The 21,752-nt window shown below is 35.4% G+C and overlaps 1 protein-coding gene across 1 annotated transcript in view; it reads left to right on the top strand.

Annotated features, from left to right (window-relative positions):
* Window positions 1-19,996, top strand: part of mAChR-A (muscarinic Acetylcholine Receptor, A-type) — a 443,302-nt gene extending 423,306 nt beyond the window's left edge. The window contains exon 7 of the mRNA XM_085809061.1: window positions 16,169-19,996. Coding sequence (XP_085665187.1) covers window positions 16,270-18,273 — 2,004 coding nt within the window. The 5' untranslated portion in view covers window positions 16,169-16,269 and the 3' untranslated portion in view covers window positions 18,274-19,996. The remainder of the gene's footprint in view (window positions 1-16,168) is intronic.
* Window positions 19,997-21,752: the final 1,756 nt, after the last annotated feature.

Raw genomic sequence — 21,752 nt, 5'->3', positions numbered from 1 at the left:
CGATGTCTTTTACCTGTGGCTCGGCGGGCCATAAAGTGTTCATGCGATGCGTGCGTTGTTATACAACAATTTCAAATTAACTAGAAGTGGACTGTACTAAATATTTTATTCGACAACTTTAATCAAATGCGTGCCATCTTTCAAGCGATGACTTACTACTAACAACAACAGCAATAAAAAATAAAACTGAGTAAGCGTTTACAGGGTTGCTGTAATGAACATCTGCGCCATGCAAGGCGCCAAGAAGAGAAAAAATGACGTAATCTTACAGTTAAATAGTCTTAATGACTTAACATACCCCTTGGCATTGAAGGGTTACTTCCAATAGTTTCGTGCGATAATACTCATAATAACCTACAAAATTGTACAATTACTACCTTATACAATAATGCAATACGAATAACTTCTCTTAATTCAATATAATAATATTCAATTTTCAATACAAAATTTTATACACAATACAATGTACAATACAAGTTTTATAATAATAAGCTAAGACTTAACTAACTTAGGAAGCTTCTTCTTGAGGTAAAATTGCAATTTTTGTAATTCCACGCTTAATGATGCCCTTTGCTGTCTGTATTTCTACTACTCTAACCTTACCGTCAACTCCAGGAAAAATTCTTGTAATGCGCCCTAACACCCATCTACAGACAGGAAGCTCATCCTCCTTAACTAGTACTAGCATACCTATTTTAATATTCGTTTGTTCTACCTTCCATTTTGAACGCTGTTGTAGTGTGTTTAAATAGTCCCTATGCCAACGATTCCATATCAACTGGACAAATCTGGTAGTTCGTTTCCATCTTGAGAGTCTGTTTTCAGGTATATCAATTAATTCGGGTTCTACTATAGCATTCAAGGGTCTTCCAATGAGAAAATGACCTGGTGTTAATGCCTCTAAATCATTTACATCGGAAGATAAGGGAGTAATAGGGCGAGAATTTAAAACAGAGTCTATCTGAGTTACTACAGTTAATAACTCCTCGAAAGTCAACCTTGCATTACCTACAATCCGCTTTAAGTGGTATTTCACGGATTTTATTCCAGATTCCCATAGTCCACCAAAATTAGGTGTCCGTGGGGGAATAAACTTCCATACTATTCCTTCTTCACCTAAATAATCTGCTAATTTTTTGTCAGGATTTCTAATTAAATTGTTAATTCTTTGCAATTCGGCATTTGCGCCAACGAAGTTTTTTGCGTTGTCTGAGAAAATGATTGAGCATTTTCCGCGCCTAGCAATAAATCTCTTTAAGGCAATAAATGCGTCAGTGGTGAGTTCACTCACTAGTTCGAGATGCATTGCCTTTGTTATAAGGCAAATGAAAAGAGCTAAATATACCTTATGAAGAGTTCCTTTCCTCTGTCCCTTGTATCTAATAAAAAATGGACCGCAAAAATCGGTGCCGACATGATTAAAGGGTGAGCTTGGATTTATGCGCTCTGCAGGCAATGACCCCATAATTTGTTTGATAGTGACTGGTTTATTTTTACTACAAATTATACATTCATGGGTAATCTTTCTAGTTAAATTCCTACCTTGTAATGGCCAAAATTTCTGTCTCATAAAACACAATAATGCTTGCGAACCTACGTGTAAATATTTCCGATGATAATGCTCAGCAATCAGCTTAGCCAACTGCTGCAGCGTACAATCTCAGCATGGGTTCTAGGACTTCATCTCGATACCGGACGCTCGTCAAAGAACCCCGTTTAAAGATGTGCAGGTCGGTGCGGTATCCTAACGAAATCCCTGCCCACACCATAATGCTTCCGCCTCGGAATGCGTGATGTTCGGTGATGTTTTGGGACTGATTCCGTGTTCGCTGTTCACGCCATATCCTTATACGCTTGTCAGCTGGCTCCAGAGAAAATCTTGACTCATCAGTAAGCATGACATTGCCCCAGTCAGACACATTCGAATTGACATGTTCCCGGCACTACTGTAATCGTGCCCCTCTTGATTGGACGGATAGAGGAACACAAACTCGAGGTACCGGGCGTACAGTCCACTTATATGTAATCTTCGGCGCACAGTAGCTGCAGATATCGCTTTACCAATGGACGCTGTAACAATAGATGTCACACGTGTGGAGGTCGCTGTGCGATTCCGCTTGGCTACAATAGCAATATATCGATCTTCCGCGGGGGTTGTTACCCTTGGGCGACTGGTTACGGGCCTTCGGACAACTGTCTGTGTGGTTTGGAATTGTTTCCATAAACGTGAAATTACAGAATGATGAACGCCGAAGAAAAGAGCAACATCTGTGATCGACTGTCCTACTTCAATGCGCCCCACAGCACACCAACGATCAGAATCTTCCATTCGTCTTCTGGAAGTCATAGAAACACGCTTGTCTTGAAAACAAATTGTACGAAAGTTTTAAACACCTTCTATCAGCACTTACAGTCAACTTCTGTAACCCTTCATAAAGCTAACTTCTTATAAGACTGCCTTTTTTTCATATTTCTTGACATGAAAGCGCGATTGGCTGTTACCTAACATATTTGTATACTTCCATCTACCTCTGCAGCGAATTGCATCCTCTTCAATTCTGATTGGCTTCCGGAAATTAGCATTTTCCTCTCTGTGCTTAACTTTTGGAAGTGAGTGTATTTCGTCTTATTATGTCTGTTAGAGCTTATCAGAGACGAAAGGGCATCTTCTTCTCCTCTTTTCTTTTCTTTGTATTATGCTTCTATATGGGACTCTTTAGTGGAACCTGTTTTTTACATCAGTTCAATACAAAATATTTATATCATGATAGAAAAGGGAAAATGCTTGATCGTTCTTACTCTATTTTTTAGTGTAGTTCCTGCATGTATGCTTCAGTACGTGCTAGTTTTCGTCTTGAAGATTCCTAATACTCCTGATTCTAGGTTTATACTAATTATAAAGTTCCGTATCTAGATTCTTAGATGGTTCCGATGATGTGTGAGCTAGTATCGGAGCTCTAGAATGATATGTACTAAAGTGCGAGTCCCATCAGTGGCAGAACTGTTGATCTATAAATACTGCAAGTTAGACCCGAGTTTGATCTCAGAGAAACGGGCGAACTGTATAAGGTATTTCTCCCGCCTTCTTGGCATGCCTTCATGGTGTGGTGGTCTGCCCGCTGGGCGCATATTCCAGAGGTCCGCGGTTCGATTCCCAGCGAAGGCGTTGCAAATTTTTCATTTCTCCTGCTTCCAAAAAGTACATGATTCTCTACAGTGACGCCCGAACTAAAAAGGGTATTGGGTGATGATTCTCCACAGCCAGGATTTGACGACTGGATTCCCTGAAACTCCTGTCGCCCTTTAAAAGGGGGAGTATATAAGGTATTTCTCCCGCCTTCTTGGCATGCCTTCGTGATGTGGTGGTCTGCACGCTGAGCGCGTATTCCAGAAGACCACGATTCGGTTCCCGGCGAAGGCGTTGCACATTTTTCATTTCTCTTACTTCCAAAAAATACCTAATGTCTCTACAACTTTATGGTTAGTTTTCGGGATTTTTTTCCATGTGTAACATGAACACAACCAGTTCCCCTTAGAAAGTCCTCTACAACGGTCATTCTTCTCCTTAGGCAGATAGCCCTCCTGTGTTTTGGATCATCCAAATAACATAACAAAAAATGTGAATTTCTTGTTAACACGAGGTTCTAGACTAAAACGCTCCAAAGCCTAAACTTACAAAAATATTGCCATCTGACTCGTGTTATAATAAAATAGAGATTTACGGAAACATTACCAGGAATCATAAACTTCTACAGTGTTATAATAAATGGAGCTTGTTCCAACTACTTATCTAGTACAACTGCAGTTTCTCTAGTTTGCTATCTAAGTGTTCTGCGAGCTGAATTCACCGCCATAATATCTAACCATCAAACAAAGAGTCACAGAATTAAAACACTTTATTCTATCTCACCACTTGTGAATGATTAAATTAAAATATACAAACAGAAAATTTCCAGCCAACCTGGACCCAGATTCAACACAATGCTTTGTTTTAAAAAGATATAAAGTTAAAAATCCAAATCTAACCTATTCAGAAAGTACAAGATGGTGTAGAACATGACAGAATTTCGAATCCACACTTACCGAGCAGGATCTACCTTCAGTCTAAACCAATCTCGGCAGCTCCTATTGGCAGAGCAAAGGAAGCAGGCCAAAACATTCACATTCCTATAAAATTCTACACGTTATAGTAAAATTGCTTGACCTTCAAAACCTGCATAAATTCTGGAATGAGCGAACGTTATGGCGAAAAGAGATAGAATGGAAAGAATTAATATAATTTATGATTCGTTAGTAAACTTAAAACATAAATGACACAGTAACTGCGTTCTAGTTGATATTATGGGACATAAATAGTATACTGTTTTGCAGAAGAATTTTCTTTTAGAAATATAGAATAAAATCAGTTTCTCATGTAACACCACCTCCAGGAGACGTTTCTCTTGCCTGGGATGTTATATTACTATCTAATCAGGAATATGCCATCTATACAGCTGGTTCAAAAACAGAAAATAATTAGATGCTGCTTTCTATGCTTATTCAAACAGCTGGATTAGTGAAGGTGATCCATTTCTCTATTCAAACCTGAGTTCATAGCATTAAGGGAAGTGTGGCATCTAATGTAAATAATAATAAAGTAAATATTCATTCGGATAGCCAAGCCTCCTTTAAAGCTTTTATAAATATAAAGCAACATTAGCTTAAGAATTAAAATATCTTATCATCAAGGATATTTCAAAAGATGAACTTCTATTTTATCGTACTATAAGTCATGTGGACACTTTTGTGACAGAAAACGCTGATATGTAGCCAAAATAGTTACGAGAAACCTAACAAAGACTTCCTTAAGAAAATCCAATTAAAATAATAAATTGAAGCTCCATAAGCTGAGTATAATCGGATGACTGAATAAACAGTGCTATTATTAAATGAAAGAATACTCATACAAGAATTCCTACCGAAATGGCTGATTAAATGATTTAGTTCAAATAGATTTATGAATGAATGCATAGAAATGAAATAAATATCTTTTCCTCACTTTACATAAACGAAATAAAATACTCTTCGTTTCATCACTTTTATCTCATGGAATATTCTAATCTGTCAGCGGAAAGTGAAACAAAATTATTACATTTTCATCAAAGCGGAAACAGAAAACTTTTGAAGCATATCTTAATTTATAGTCACTTAGAAATCATAGTGGCTTACATGCCTTTCATTACGTTGCTTTAACTTCTTTCCTGTTTCCGCAATACTTTTAAATTTTTCCATCAGGAGATAAGAGAAAGGTACCTTAAATAAATAGATAAATAAAGATCATTCAAATAAATTTTTGTCTATATTCATATAAATTAAATGCTATTCGCTAAATTTTAAAATGTTAAATAATTTCTGCAGTATTCATTTCCAGTTATATAGAAAGAGTTTACATTTAAATTATGGAAACCTACTGCAAATTTTTTTAATTGGACGTTTGCTTTGCTGGGACCATATTAAAGCAAAGTAACATTTCATATTATTAAAACCGTTCTTTTTCCCAAAGCTCATAAAACTCTTTGCTATATTTATAAGATCTTTATAATTTGAAGTGGATCTGGGGAATTAATAGTTAAGATATTGAAGTATGTAGTCACCTCCTACTTGATTTAAATGAATACTGAAAGTTTAACTTCATTAAGGGTTTGAGAAGTTATGTAAAAAATTAATTTGACTAGTCTGTAAGGCTTGGACTTTTACTGAAATATAAAATTTGTATTCTGAGGCATTTATTGAGATCTTCCTCAACATTTAAGTTAGTTATGAAATAATTTTATACATATGATTCAGTTCGATTGAAGGTAGCAATGACGAGATTAACCTCGACTAGGTAACGCAATGACGAGGATAAACTAAAACCAGAAATCGTTGCAATAGACATTTAGGCAAACATCCTGCTTTGATACAAACGAACAGGCGGCATGATCAAAAGTTTATAAAAGTTCTAGGATGAATCAAACAGTAATAATTTCTCTGATGGTTACAAAGCGGGGCCCTTTTGAATACTCTTAGAGAGTTAAAAGTCGCAAGTAAACGTTTCAATCGCAACTGTACATCCCATGGCAATTTGGCAAACAAAATTTGCTTGGGAAATGGCGGCAGTGCGATGTCATGCAAGAAAATATTTTTTGTTAACTCTCTTTGTCAGTATAATGTGTACACATTTTCAAACATTTCACGTAACCATTCACTACTCATACTGCATCGTGTTGTTTAGTCTGTAGGGTTGCTATTCATCTAGAAATTAAGTTAATGCCTTGCAGACCCTACTAAATAAGACAGCGAGTTATCGCTATGTCTCAAATATTCACAAAATACTGAAGAAAATTTTATATAACCTTTTATTTTAAGTTTAATTCGAACAGAAGGGAAATACGAGAAAATACATACAAGAAAAAACACCACATGTGGCTATTAAAATTAAGCAAAAATAGACGATAAAATTCATACGCTCTTAACGTAGTCTAAGACTACATATTCAATAAATAACATATAACCTGGCTCAATTATTTTACAGGAGCGTAACATATAAGCTGGCTATATTATTTTACTGGAGCGTACGTTTAAGTTATCGGCTAGCGTGAGAATGCTAAAGCAAGAATATCATTTTTAAATAGAGCTGGCGAGGAGTTCTAAGAGCTCGACGCGATTACCAGAAACTCTCTCTAAGATTCACAATTCCCTGTAAACTCTCAAAGCTAACTTGTATTCTGGTAAGATTAAAGAAGGAAGAAGTTAAAGATAAAAATCATAATTAATTAATTAGCATAAAATACTGTTACGAATTTTGTAAAATGTAACATGAAAAGAAGTGAATGAAGCTCTGCTGGAAAAGCAAGGAGCAAGTCTATTTAACATTGAGGTAAATGCCTATCTCGCTAAACTGGCGAGATATCGCCAAGCTGGCAGGGGTTTTGGCAACTAATTTTTGTCACCACATCTGGCTAGAAATCTTCAAAAGAGGCCAAACTTGGCGATCGTTTTGTTTTGCGACATTTTTCGACATCGATGTTTTGCGACATTTTTACCTGGCTCTTGCATAACTGTATTTGCTATTGTAACTCAATAATTGTATTTGATCCCTATGCAACTGTAACGGATTCGGCCCTTATATGTAACTATAAATGTACATGTCTTCCAGTAATTTAGGGATATGGAAGGTACTAGAGTTTTCTCGGTAGCCAAAAGGAAAACTGTATAAGACCGAAGAGAGCATCAATTCTCAGTTTTTAGTTCAAAATTAGATCTCCGTGCGAGCTTCGTTCTTTACATGCGCTTTGCATCGCGTTCTGTTTTAGGTTCATAGTAGTTTAAAGTCATAACTATTGATTGTGCTCTATCATACTGAGAGGAACTCTGCAAGTACTTTTCCGAAAAGTTCAGAACTGAAAAGTCCTTCTTTTGTGAAAATAAATTTTATCGTTCTATTATCGGTTGTCAGTGCATTCAAACCACTATGACCCCGTGCGCCCTCAGAAATACATTACAAACTAATCAGCAGTATTTGGATCACAATAATTAAAATAAAGTGCCAACATTTCTTTCCGTGAGTAATAATGGTGAAGGTTCATTCAGGAATTACCAATTACATGTGTTTGCACTGATATCACGTGTAACAGTTGCTATTTCAGAGTTATAACACCACGTTTTAACAATGGCCAGAAGGAAGTTTTCACACTCCTTTTCGTCTGTAGCAAAGTACTTCAAGGACTGATTCATTCATTCTTTACAAAATATTGGAAATTTAATCCGCGTTCATTTTACTGTATGTTTAAAGACTGTTACATACTATTTCCTGTGCATTTCTATTACATTGAACATCTGAAGCACAGGTATTCGCCTGTTCTCTACAATGTGAGCCTTTATTGCCGTTATGTTCTTTTTCTGTGATTTTCCTATTTGCCTTTTCTGTCCTTAGCGTTTCTATCGTCGAAATACTTTCCTGTTGAAACCTGTTTGTCCTTTGTTACCCGTTTCCATTTGTCGGCTGTTTTTGATCAGTTTTAGCATGAATTTCTAGTCTTAAATGGTCTGCATACACCGAAACACTTAACCGAGAGTTTTCACTCAATTCTAGATCCTTTTCGATGAATACCTCTTTCACTATTGTTCGTTTTTCTACAGTAACATAAAGTATTAAAGCTGCTGTAAAACGATCTTTTTTGAACTACTTATATGTACGATTATTTTCAGTCGGAAGAAAACCTGTTGATTATAGTAAGATAAATAAGTGATACTCGAATTAATCATACTAGAAAAGAAACCATTTATTATTACAGTTTCTCATCTCCGAAAAGGATCCTAATAATTTCAAATGTTTGCCTTGACGTTTTCATTACTATTCGCCTTATTTTGAGGACTTTTCTCTGTAACAAAAATGTATGAACATGCATCTTCAATTCTTTTATAAACTAATAAATTTTATTTTGTTTTATAAATGTAAGTGATCTCAAGATTTTAAAGCCTTTAGATTTACAAATTATGAATTGGAATTTTTCACAAATGAGTAGCTGAGTAATACTTTGATTTTTAACCTTGAATAATTAGCTTTAAAAAGAGCGATCTTTTATCAAAAAAGGAGAGATCACATTAGTCTGTGTTCAAAAGGGAAAAGTTTAAAATTAAGAAAAGAAGTAATAACAAGGCATGTTTTAATCACAGGCTGAATTAATTATGGACTAAAGTAATAAATAATTGATAATATAAAGTAAAGCATAAATTAATTCATTATGGACTAAGTTGATGTGAGAATGAAATTGTTAAAATTGAAAGGTTCTAACCTGTGTATTTTTAAGTTACCGTTAAAGTTGAAGAATCTTAAGAACTGGTAAGCGAATAATCGCTTGAGTTCGTGAGACAGAAAATAAAACTTGGGGAAGGGTTAAATACCCTTTATTATTCCAAATCAAGTTTACAGAACTCCTTCTTGGAGTTTTACAATAAAGCCTCCACTCGGGCTCGAACTCAGAAACTAAGAAATTAAACTTAACTAATCTTAACTAGAAAAGATATAGTCGAAGCTATCAAGAATCTAACAGAGTTGGCCCCTTAACGCTAAATAACGGCGAAGCTATCAAAGGCCTAAAGTACGAACGAGCGTAATAATAGTAGCTTAAGAGAGAGTAGCCTAAAAAGGTCGGTGCGCGCTAGTCAGAATCGCTGGTTCTCTCTGACGAAATCAGTAGAACTTCACAGTTAAATACGTCTCTTCATTTGAATTCAAACGCGATTCTAAAAATATGTTCTGGCCGGAAGTTGTAAGCTTGAAATTAAGAAAGGATAGGAAAGTAACTTTAACTCAAATCAACTGTTAGATAAATTAGCTAAATTAACGTAATCCTTACAGTGTTGCCTACCAGACTTTAAATAATCTCAAAATAAGGTGTCACAACGACCTTGTTTAAGACTTTTAAAATCGAAAAACTTACTAACGTTAAAGTAATAATTCTAATTTTTAGCAATAAATAACTTTTCACTTTAAACTTTTGTGTTTAGGGTCAACTTTACAGCAAATCTAAAGCTAAACTAAAACTAGAAATTTGAATTTTACAAATTTTCAATTGGAATAAACAACCATCTGCTTCTCCTTGCGTTTAATTCCGTTATTTATTCTTGGTCCTTCCAATTTATCTGGAAGGAAACAGTATTAGTACTTTTTTTACACAAAAATTTCCATTTTTCTTACAATTACTCCTTTACTGACATCATTTGGCCCTCATACAACTTTCATTCATACTTTAAACTTCCCTTCCCCCGATGCTCTCCAGAAATTGTTCTGAATGTACTTAGGGTACTCATGTTGTGATACCGCGAACAACTAACATTTGTTGAAGTTGACTTACTACACCTGAAAAAACTCCTTGTGTACAAACTCTTTCCTAATTTACTAAGCGAGAGCTTAAATTTAACTTTAAAGTGTTAGCTGGAGAGTCTAACATTAAACACACATATACTAAAACATTCACTTGTTTCATAAATTCACTTGCACTTTGGCTAAAATTTATATTTTGTACAAGTTTAAATTTAAAACACTTTAATACTGATATTTAACATTTCTACTTTGAACATAGACATTTTCAGATATTTACACATCACATTTTAAATTCACTTTACATCAAAAGTCATAGCTGCTTAATTACAAGTTACCATCTTTTCACGAAATCTTAACTTTAAGTTAGCAAAATTTCGCTATTCAAAGAAGTCTTTCCGACTAAAAGATATTCACACTTGAATTCTTGCAACTTACGAGATTTTAAGAAAAATATTTATTACTAGATTCTCGCCAAATTGCGAACACAAAAATCTTTATGTTTAAAATCTATTTACAAATAAGTTCTCGCTATTTGCGAATTAAAACTTTTCTTCTTTCAACAATATTTAGCAACTTACAACTACATGATATAACTTGAATTTTTCAACGTAAAATAAGCAAAGAAATTTTTCACTTATCTTTTCTTTTTCTTTCTTTTTTTTTTTTTTTTTTTTTTTTTTTTTTTTTTTTCAAATCCAGAAAGATTTAGATTATTGCAAACATTAGTTAAATAAATCTTTAAATACTAATTCAGAAGTCAAACAACAAAAATCAGCGTTATATTTACAAAATTTTCACAGGACTAGTTTCGATGGTTTTACCGAACCACCATCCTCAGCTGCAAAACCGCAAATGAACAAGATAGGAAATAATGATTAGATAAGATTGCATACTCAAGGTCCCCCATTCCGGATATGAATTCCTGGGGTATTTATAGGATTCCTTGCCAGTGTAGTTTAATTTACATTGGGCAAACTAAGAGAGTCTTAAAATTTCGCGTCAAGGAACATGAGGCATATGTTAGAAAAAAGAAAACACAGAAGTCTTCTGTTGCTCAACATTGTAGGTCCGAAAATCACACTTTCAATTTTTCTGCTACCAAAATTATTCAAAAAAACATCTTCCATTGGAGAACTGGATTCTCTAGAGGCATTTCACATTCATAAAAATCTTTCTGTTCTAGTTAACGATCCTAATTCCAATCCAACTTTGCCTTCGGCCTTTAAAGAAATTATGTTTTAGTTCTGGTTTCACCAACAGATGGCGCCACTTGCTTATTCTTGTTCAGGCTTTCTTATCTTATCTAATCATTACTTCCTATCTTGTTCATTTGCGGTTTTGCAGCTGAGGATGGTGGTTCGGTAAAACCATCGAAACTAGTCCTGTGAAAATTTTGTAAATATAACGCTGATTTTTGTTGTTTGACTTCTGAATTAGTATTTATTCGGCGTGTTATTGTGTCTTAAATCCTTAAATGTTATCCATTCTGTTAAATTTCCGCTAAATGGGGGTAATTTTGGTAACTTTAAACTTTCAGAGATTGATTCGGCTGGTTTGTCGCTATTTGCATTTACGACCTTGTCGATCTTTAACTTATGAATAATTTTTAAGTGAACCTCCTTAATTTTCTCTAAAATCGACTGTTCTTCCTCAACGAAAGTGTTTAAATTATCATCATCACAATTTATATAAATTCGACTTGGAGAATCCTGATAAAACAGAATTGCTCAAATGTTGGGTATCTTAGTAATTCCAGCCTTCTTCTCCGACTTCGATGATTCGTGCCGTTTCCGCCATTCCTTTTCCTTTCTTGCCCTTTGTTGATGAACCTAGGGTTTTTCCGGGACGGTTGCGGGTTTTGAAACTGAAGTTTCCTCTTAACCTCTGGCGGGGCCATTCGTTCTTCCGGGTCTTTCATCTTCCGCTTTGACCTCTTTCTTGCTAGTCTGGCACGGCTGTATCGACTGGTCTTTTATTTCTTGTCTTCCTCCAATCTGGTCCTCCTTGATCCTCCCTAGTGGTCGTTGCCGCGGGAAAACGTAGCTTTCTTTCGTTGATTCCGCACGTCGTTGAATTTGTTGTCTCGCTGGAACCTCCTCAGCGAGCCTTGTTTTCTTCGCCGCCGGTACTGGTGTTTCTCTTGAATCCTCTATTTGGGTGTGTTCGTCCGTAGGCCTTATTTTCCTCCGTTTCGCTGAGCCTGAACCTTTTCCTGATTGAATCTGCTTGGCCGGTGATTGTTCCGGTTTCTCCGTCTGCTTCATTTTTGCTGTTGGGGGACTCCAGCTCGGCTTCTGACTTGGAGGAATTCTTTGTTTACTTCCCGGATCCTGCAATAAATCCTGTAAAACCTGAAAATCATTACGACTGTAATAAGGTTTAATCTGATTAATATTTCTAACCACTTGCTGTCCATTTTCGGCCTTTAAATAAAAAGTAGCTTCCTTTATTCTCTCCACTATATACGGCCCTTCAAACATGGGCTCAAATTTGGCAACCCTGTTTTATGGGTGAGGAAGATAATGAGTGTTTTACTTTTAATACTTTCTGCCCCACTGTATATTCCATTTCCCTTCTATTTATATAGTAATAGAACTTCTGTTTCTGCCTTGCTATATTAAAGTTTTTAATTGCTTCATCGATAATTCTCTGTATTTATTTTAACTTGAATTCTACTTGCCTTTTCTGTACAAAAAACAGCTTATCTAAAGGCTTTAAAAGCTTTCTTTCTAAAAATAACTCTGCGGGGGTCTTTTGTGTAGTATCATGAGCTGCTGTTCTCAAGGCAAAACCTAACTCATTGACACATGATTCTTTGACTCATTGACACATGATTCATGTGATAATTCTTTATGTATCCTCTAATATTTTTTGCAATATTCTTATTTACGCATTCCTCAATATTCGATTGCGGTCAATATGGTACCATTTTTAGATGGCGTATGCCAAGTCCTGTGCAAAGATTTTTAAATATAGTGCTAACAGATTGTTTGCCATTATTTTATATTATTTTTTATTGAGGCCCCGTATTTTAAAATATGCTTATTTAAAAATGAATCTGCGACTGTTTTAGCTGAAGCTTGTTTAAGAGGGACTATTTCTACCCATTTTGAAAAATGATCAACTATTGTTAACAAATATCTATTTTTACTTATTTTTGTTCTAGGGTAGCCAACCATTTCATTTGGAAAAATGGTCTTTATGTTTTTTAAATACCCGACCGGGCTGTAGTTAACATCATTTACTAACTGGCACAAATGGCACGACCTGACATACGCCGCAACTGCCCTCTGTAACTGCGGAAAATAAACCGCTTCGCGGACCCTCTGTAAGGTTTTTCGAATTCCAAGATTTCCAGTCATCGGGGAGTCATGGAGTTCTGTTAAAATATTTAAACGTAGACTGGATCACTGGACTCTATTCCTTAACTCTCACTTGTTAATTTCGTGTAAAATAGTAGTTCATCAATTATTTCGTAATGCCCCGCCCTCTCGCGAATAGTTGTTAAGTCTACATGTTCAAAATTTCCAAGATCTTTAAGATATGCGTAAATGTCTTTGAATTCAGGATTCTTTCTTAATTCTTCAATAACAGACTCACGGGACTCAATAACTTTCGAAATGAGCATAGAACATTTGACTGTACTCCCCTCCTCATGTACTTTAATTCTTGAAAGGGACATCGGCTACTAAATTTTCTTTTCCAGGCATGTGTTTTGTAATTAAATTAAATTCTTGTAGTTTTAATGTCCACCGTATCAGACGCGGCAATGGATTTTTCCCCAAATACAAGCGACCGACTGCCGCATGGTCCGAATATACTGTTATCCGAGAACTTCCGAAGTATTCCGAGAACGCGAAATTTTTGAACCGCTAATAAAACAGCAAGCATTTCTCGCTCGGTTGCCGAGTAGTTGAGTTAAGAGTTTTTGAAAAAAAAAAGCTATCGGCTGCCCTTTTTGGGAAAGAACCGCACCAATTGCGTAATCGGATGCATTCGCAGCAATCTTTAGATCTTGTTCCCCTTCTGGGAATTTGAGGATTAGGGCATTAATTAGGGCATTTTTTAGTTGTTCAAAAGCCGTGTTCGCTCGGCTGTCCAAGAAAATCTCGTTTTCTATCTTTTAAGCACCAAAAGAGGCTCGACAATTTTCGCAAAGTCCTTAATAAATACCCTATAATAGGAACACAAGCCCAAAACTGAAGATAATTTCTTAGCCGTGTTTGGGGGAGGGTAGCTGTTAATTGCTAATATCTGGAAATTGTCGGTCTCGATACCCTTGCTTGAAATCTTGTACCCAAGGTATCACAACTTCTTGGCAGCAAACTTGCATTTCTTCGGGTTTATTTTGAAACCGGCCTCATTAAGCAGGGCAAAACCTTCCTCCAAATGCTTAATGTGTTCGTCTATCGTTTTGCAGATGAGTATTATGTCATCCAGGTAAATTATTGTACTTTTACCCAAAACTGGCCTGAAAACTATATCCATGGCTTTTTGAAATGTAGCCGGGGCTTCGCTTAAACCAAATGGCATTCTCAAGAAGGCATAGATACCTGACTTTGTTATAAACGCTTTCTTTTCGACTTCTTCGATTTTACAGCGATTTGAAAATAACCAGACGTTAGGTCTAACGTTGTTATGAATTTAATAGAGCGAATTTTTCTGATGATTTCATCAATTATGTTTAGAGGATACGTAGGATATTTTGTTATGCTGTTAATTTTGCGATAATCAACTGCAAACCTGTACGCGTCCGGGTGCTCGGGTGGTAGCCCATTTTTCTTTCTGCAAAGGACCACCGGACTTGCGCAGGGACTAGTGTTCGCCACAGCGATTTTATTTTTAACATCTTCTGTGTGTGATGTTCCAGAATCTGTTCTTTGACTCTATCATACCGGTAAGGTTTAGATCGGATTGGAGGGGTATTCTCCGTATCAATAGAGTGAGTCACAACCGGACAGAAGCCCGGTTTCTCATGAAATAAAAAAATAAATTTTCTTACCAATTTTTCAATCTATTTCTTTCTCTTCGGATTTCAGGTGGTCTAGGCTTATTTCTGGTATAGCCCCTTCCTCTTCTGTAATATTGTTAAAGATGTAATATTGCGTTTAACATTGTGAGGAAAATCAACATAATCAGTTTTACTGAGAATATTGATTAATTTTTGAGGAATTTCGCAAAAGGCGCAACGATATTCTCTTTTAAAAATTAAATAAATTGATCAAGTAAATTTGTTTAACTTTGAGATCCCGTACGTTTTGCTGCCATAAAATGGTAACTAGATCACTTAAGTATTGGCCTTGTGACTTCTCGCACAAGCATGAAGATAAACACAACCAACGAAAGGGGGTAAAAGATGGTGTTATTGATCACAAACTTTCTAGCAGAAAGCACGAATTTATTTGTGTACGAAACAGCACCGACTACTTGCGGTGAGAACTTGAAAGTTAATTTAGCAATAAATTTAAAGATAAAGATGTAGTGCCGGATTATACAATTCAACATATTCTAACAGGCTGACTCAGAAACCTACACCGGCACTATACTAACTAGACGGCAAGGATGCGTTGCCTCTACTAAGATTAACAGCTGGAGAAAAACTAGCAAACGTGCACTTTCACTAGCGAAATAACGGTTGGTCTAACAGTTTCGTTCCAATAGTTTGTAGAGTCATTAGGATTTTTGTAGAGTCATTAGGAAGCAAGACACGTGAAAAATGTGCAATGCCCTTGCCGAGACTCGAACCTGGAGCTCTCGAATACGCGCTGAGTGTGCTACCGTTACACCACGAAGGCATGCTGGAGAAGGAGGGAGGGAACTACCTTATTATAAGTTTAAATCACGTTCACCTACTTCAAATACATCCTGACGAGGAAATGCAAATGGAAATACGAGAATTCAAGAAAGGCTAACAAATTAAAATAACTATTATTAAAACTAAATAGAAATTTACATAACTATCCTTTTCTTTTTTTATCAAAAAAGTTCTGAAAATCTGTTTCTTACATTTCCTGATTGTCGAGCTATTTCTTATTTTCTAATATGAAACGTAAAATTTAATGGTTATCAAAATTTCTATTGAAACATACTTACTTCAACACAGTGAGCTGTATTGCAGTCATTTCAGTGCACTGTGTTATTCCTTTTTAGCATTCGTTAAGAGAATCGTTGAAATAAATATACGAATTGGATGCATGATTAAAATAACAGCAATTAAAATAAACTTGTAAATTTTACTTTTACTTTTCATCTCATATGATGCATTTAGCTTATTATTCGATCTTATACTAATTATCTCAAAAATTTTCTTTCTTTATACAGATTCTTCTACACAAGTATTTTCTTAACAAGTTAAACTATACCAAGTTCAGAGTACTTTCAAATTTTTTGGACCTGAATTCCTACTTTTCTACGTGGACATCATGGTTACTCCATCTGCAGATGCACTTAGCACTTCTACTACTACGGCACAATCTTTGACATCATTAGATTTTAATGACTTTAATGTTACTGTTGGTTTAGTTGGCGAAGTTCGGGTAGAAAAACCACCATATTCTATTTTTGAAATGATTCTCATTGCCATAGTAGCTGGAATCCTGAGCATCATTACTGTAATTGGAAACATAATGGTTATGATATCGTTTAAAATGGACAAGCAGCTTCAGACAATCAGCAATTATTTTCTCCTGAGTTTAGCTGTAGCAGATTTTTCAATAGGACTTATTTCAATGCCTTTGTTTACAATGTATTTGTTAATTGGTACTTGGCCTCTTGGTGATTTCGTATGTGATACTTGGTTAGCATTTGATTACCTTAACAGTAACGCATCCGTACTTAATTTATTAATTATCAGCTTCGATCGATATTTTTCTGTTACAAGGCCCTTGACATACAGAGCTCTTCGTACGACACGAAGAGCAGCATTTATGATTGCATCCGCTTGGGTCATTTCTCTCATGCTCTGGCCTCCTTGGATCTATGCTTGGCCTTACATAGAAGGTAGAAGAACGGTGAAGAAAAATCACTGCTATATTCAGTTTCTGGAAACTAATTCGTATGTTACTTTTGGCACCGCTTTAGCAGCTTTCTACGTTCCTGTTACGGTGATGTGCATTTTGTATTGGAGAATATGGAGAGAAACAAAGCAAAGGCAAAAGGATTTGACTCATCTGCAAGCTGGCAAGAAAGAAGACAGTCGAAAATCTACATCAAGTGATGATCCTCCTGATAATGCAGAAGTAACTAGAAAAGCCGAAGAAGCGAGAAGATTGCGTACGGATTCTTGCGTTTTGGAAGATACTTTGGAAACAACATATGTACCAACATCTCTCTGTGTTGAGACTTCAAAGTATCTTCCTAAAAATAAAGAATCGAAACGACTCAAGATGACCGAACTGCTGCGAGCTTGGTGCAAAATCGACCGAGAAGGCGATCCCCAAGAAGAAGAAAGTACTAGTCATGAGTCTCCAGTCACAACCCCAGGTTCTCTCGAAACACCCATGCAGGCCTGTTCTCGAACAGCTTCCATGAGTTTCAGACTTGACCACCGAATTCCATTGCAATCTCAATCTGTTTCTACGGTATCAGCATCTTCACAGAAAGCTAATGATCAGGCAATTCCCATGACAGAAAGAAATGGCCAAAGACTACTTGAATCATCTGCTTCGGAATGGAAACGACAAGTAACGGGCATGTCGCCAAGACTTGCTACTACTCCAATCGTACAGCCCCCCGAACCCACTTCAGCAGCAAGCACCAGTGTAATATCACCTCTTTCAACCACAGCAGCATCACTTGAAACTTCGCAGCCACCCATTAATTCTCAAGATTCAGTATATACTATATTAATACGTCTTCCACCGAAGTCAGCTGCTGTGGAGGGAGAACCCCAGGCTTCAATTAAAATGATCATAGAAGATGAAGAAACGAGTGAAAATGCCATACAGTCTATACAAGAAGGTGATTCTGCGGATGCTAAAACTCCTAATGAACCAGGAACAACTGATTCTTTGGTAACAGCAACTGACACTGCTGTAGATTCAATAAGGCTTCCTCTGAACACAAAGTTGGTTCATAAGCAAGTGGCGAAGCACAGAGCACCTAAAAAGAAGCGCAAGCAACAAGAAAGGAAGCAAGAAATGAAAGCTGCTAAAACGCTAAGCGCTATTCTCTTTGCATTTACTGTAACGTGGACCCCCTACAACGTTTTAGTCCTTTACAAAACCCTCTCTAACTGCGACGATGATGATTGCATTACTCCAGGTCTCTGGAATTTTGCATATTACCTGTGCTACATCAACAGCACCGTTAATCCTTTCTGTTATGCATTGTGCAACGCAAATTTCAGAAGAACATACACCAGAATTTTATCATGCAAATGGCACAACAAAAAAAAAACTTTAGATAATCGCGGATATTTTACTTAATTCTACATTTTTACGTGTGTTTGTAATCAGTGTGCTGGATAAACGTACATTTGTCTTGATTTTTAAATATGCATTTAAAAGAACTTCTGTGTGTTTGCATCACTTTATTAAAGCATATAGATTACTCGTAGTGACATGTAGTGACACGATATACTTCTAAAAAAATTTTAATTGCATGTTAAATTTAATGTATGTCTATGCACTATGTGACTTCTTTACGCAATTATTTACTTATCTAGCTAATTATGTAAAACTGGAACTAAAATGTACACCTATGTATATATACACAGTGCTTCTGAAAAGAAACCGAATTTTTTTTTTTTTTTTTTTTTTTTTTTGAATAAATTGCAAAATAACATATTTTTTGCCAAATTCAAACTTTTAACTCAAAATTTGCTCTTTTTGCATCAGTACAATGGCTTGTACGCTAAACTAAACTAATCAAATGCATGGACAGGTTTTTGCAACTCTGTCTTTTGAATGATCTCGCTGAACCCTCATAAGGGGGGGGGGCTCTAGTATCGTTACTGTAACGATTTTTATTTACTGTCGTATTTCGTAAAACAGAATATAATGTAATAATATCTTATCTGGTGAATAGGGCAGGTCCTGGATAACGTAAACTTATTTTATGCCAAGATTATTTTGCGAGCAGGAGTATTTGCATGCAATGTACCAGCGTCTTGGCTCTCTGTATTCTCCTCTAATATTTTCTTCCACGCACACTCCATAATATGCAAACAGTACTACCCGGGACAATTTGATCTACTGAAGCGAACTGGTAATAAAAGATTTTTAACAGGAAAAACAAATTAGTATTTTTTTATTTCTGGAAACTCCGCTTTTCCTGTTATGCGCGCTTGTTTATTCATTTGTTCTCGATGACCATCCAGATCTTCATAATTACTTTAAATGCTTCACTTTAAATGCATTTTCCCAACACCAGTGTAGAGAGTAGGGGCTTTATGTTTTCGCGTTTCAGCAACGTCTTTGCTATATTCATCATTCATCACGTGTCTTCTCTTAGCTTGAAGGAAACTATTGAGTGGTCAATCTTCCTTTTATTTAAAATTTTAGCCAAAATGACATAAACTAAAACTCTCTATATGCCAAATTCTTGAACAAGTATTCGGCGTTGGACCGATAGTGATAATTCTGCCTACATTTTCTATTAGTTCATTGATTATCCCAGCCCATGAAGGAATGGAACTGTATGAGAACGTATATTCGCAATGTATAATTGTAGCCATAAAGCTGGTACACCAATGCAGTTATTCCTGCAGGTATTTTACAGCGTTTGAAACAAAGCTTAATATTCACGAATTGCTCCATTCTGATCTTGCGACAGAATGCCAAAGAACGTAAGTAATTCAACCTGCACTTCACAGAAAATATTTAGCTTATGCTTTTTGCTGATTTTATCATTTTGATGCTAATGTCGTTGCTTAAGTGTTGCACATCAGATTTTCTATGGACTTGCTAATTTCCTGAGAAAAATGTAATTTCGGTTTTCTTTCTAGACTGACAGTGTATATATAACAGGATATGTCATCATAACATGTTACGTATTTATAAACTATGCGTGTCGCTATTATATCTGGTTTCTCATCGTTGAAAAATGAATATTTCTCTCCTGATAAATTTTTCGTAGTGGTTAGGATTAAACTCTAAGTATAACATTGATTTGGATGTGTGTGTGAAATAAAAAATTTGTTTAAACTTGCATTGTCTTCTATCTCTTTCTTTTAATTTCGCAAAGTATTAACAACTTTGGCTTGTGAAGAAGGTAAACGTCTTATTTCGAATACATATATATGTATATGTTTACGAAGTACTAGATAAAATAATGTTCTGGAACTTTAAATATCCATTCAAAATATTCTTTGTCTTGAAAATAATTTGTTGTAGCTTTTAACTTATAAAGTTAAACTCTATTTGATATAATTTGAACTCTATTGTAATAGTCTACACAAAAGAATTCTTCTCGTCCTGTCTTTACCTGTCAATACAGAAGGTTAAGTAAATTCAACAATGTGAGCATACTAAAGTTTCAATCGAACTCCAACTCGAAATTATGAAATTAAAAATTTTACTTTCGCTACTTATGACTGTACAGAAACAATGTTTCTAAGTATTTATGAATCAAAGTTATATTTAAATCCTAGGAAGATGGCTCCGCTATTACAGGATTATTAACGTAATTTTCTTTCAGTAAAAACTTCAGCTAGTACTCAGCTAGCAAGAGCAATAACGACAGGTAATTACCGAAGAGCTTCACTACAGCCTACTGGTATTGCCAAAACGCCCTCCTAAACTTAGATACGAAGCTTCCTCATCACCATAGGGTGGTCGAGTAGACTTAATTGCAGAAGATCAGCACAGATTTCATCAAAGAAGTTATGCGCCAATTAATATTAATATTCCAAACTATCAAATTTCCTGAACCAAGGCCTATCATGTAAAAGATACTGAATATAATAAAAAGAAGAATATTTTTGATAAAATGTAAAACTTCAGTCTGCATAAGAAAGGTTATATAAACTATCCAAAAGATGGACGTAAGTACTGTATACGCAAAGTAATCAGAATAATAAAAAAATATATAATGGTAATTTTAAAACAGGTTTATATCATTAGCCGAAAATATACGTATCTTATTAACTCAAGAAGACTTTTATACTTATAAGTCTAATATGAAAACATATTATATTATATTTAAATGATGTATAATAGCCTGTCATAGATAATATAAATATCCATTCATCAATAAGAACAAAAATGAAACAAATCGACTTTTAGATGCTAAGCTTGAACAATAAATATGTAAAGTCTAACAGTTTATTGCCGGTATAGATCTTAATTCTGCTCAACCAAAAAAAATGCAAAGGAAAATGAAGCATTAATTGAGCTTTTGTTTACGAATTTGTGCAAAACCTAATAGCTGTGAATTTAATTTTTCTCACATGTGCAAGCTAAATAAATTAACTAAGTCCGATCTGGTTTTCGGTATAAGTTCGATAATTTTCCTTCTCCAGTTTCCGAGTTCATCTCCATTAGAATATGCTAGCTACACTACACAGTGCTTTCGTGATTTTTCCCATGTGTAAATCAAATTCCGCCATATATTCCTTTCACCAAAAACCTCCACAAAGTCATCTCTTTGCTTAGCCAAATAATCCTCCCTATTTTATAAAATCAATTAATCAACTAAGCAACTAATATTTCTCACGCTGTTGTTCAAATCCCCATAAAAGCAACAGGCAAGTCACCTAAGAAGTCGTACAAATAGCATATAAAGCATTCAGTCAGCTATTATCTACTTTAAGTACGCTCTCCTCCTGTTATGTATCTACAGTTTTCATATTTCTAGCATTAGTGATATGATACAAAAGAAATGAGGAAAGGAAAAGAAAAATAATTCGAATACTCGCCTAATCAATTAAACATAAAATAACACCTTACTAAAAGAAAAGGTAATT

Source organism: Stegodyphus dumicola, chromosome X2 (assembly GCF_044657685.1).
Source record: "Stegodyphus dumicola isolate Sdum_Otavi_A_Nest chromosome X2, ASM4465768v1".
NCBI classification, from domain to species: domain Eukaryota; kingdom Metazoa; phylum Arthropoda; class Arachnida; order Araneae; family Eresidae; genus Stegodyphus; species Stegodyphus dumicola.
Note: the sequence above shows the minus strand (reverse complement) of the source record. Positions and strands in the feature narration are given on the sequence as shown.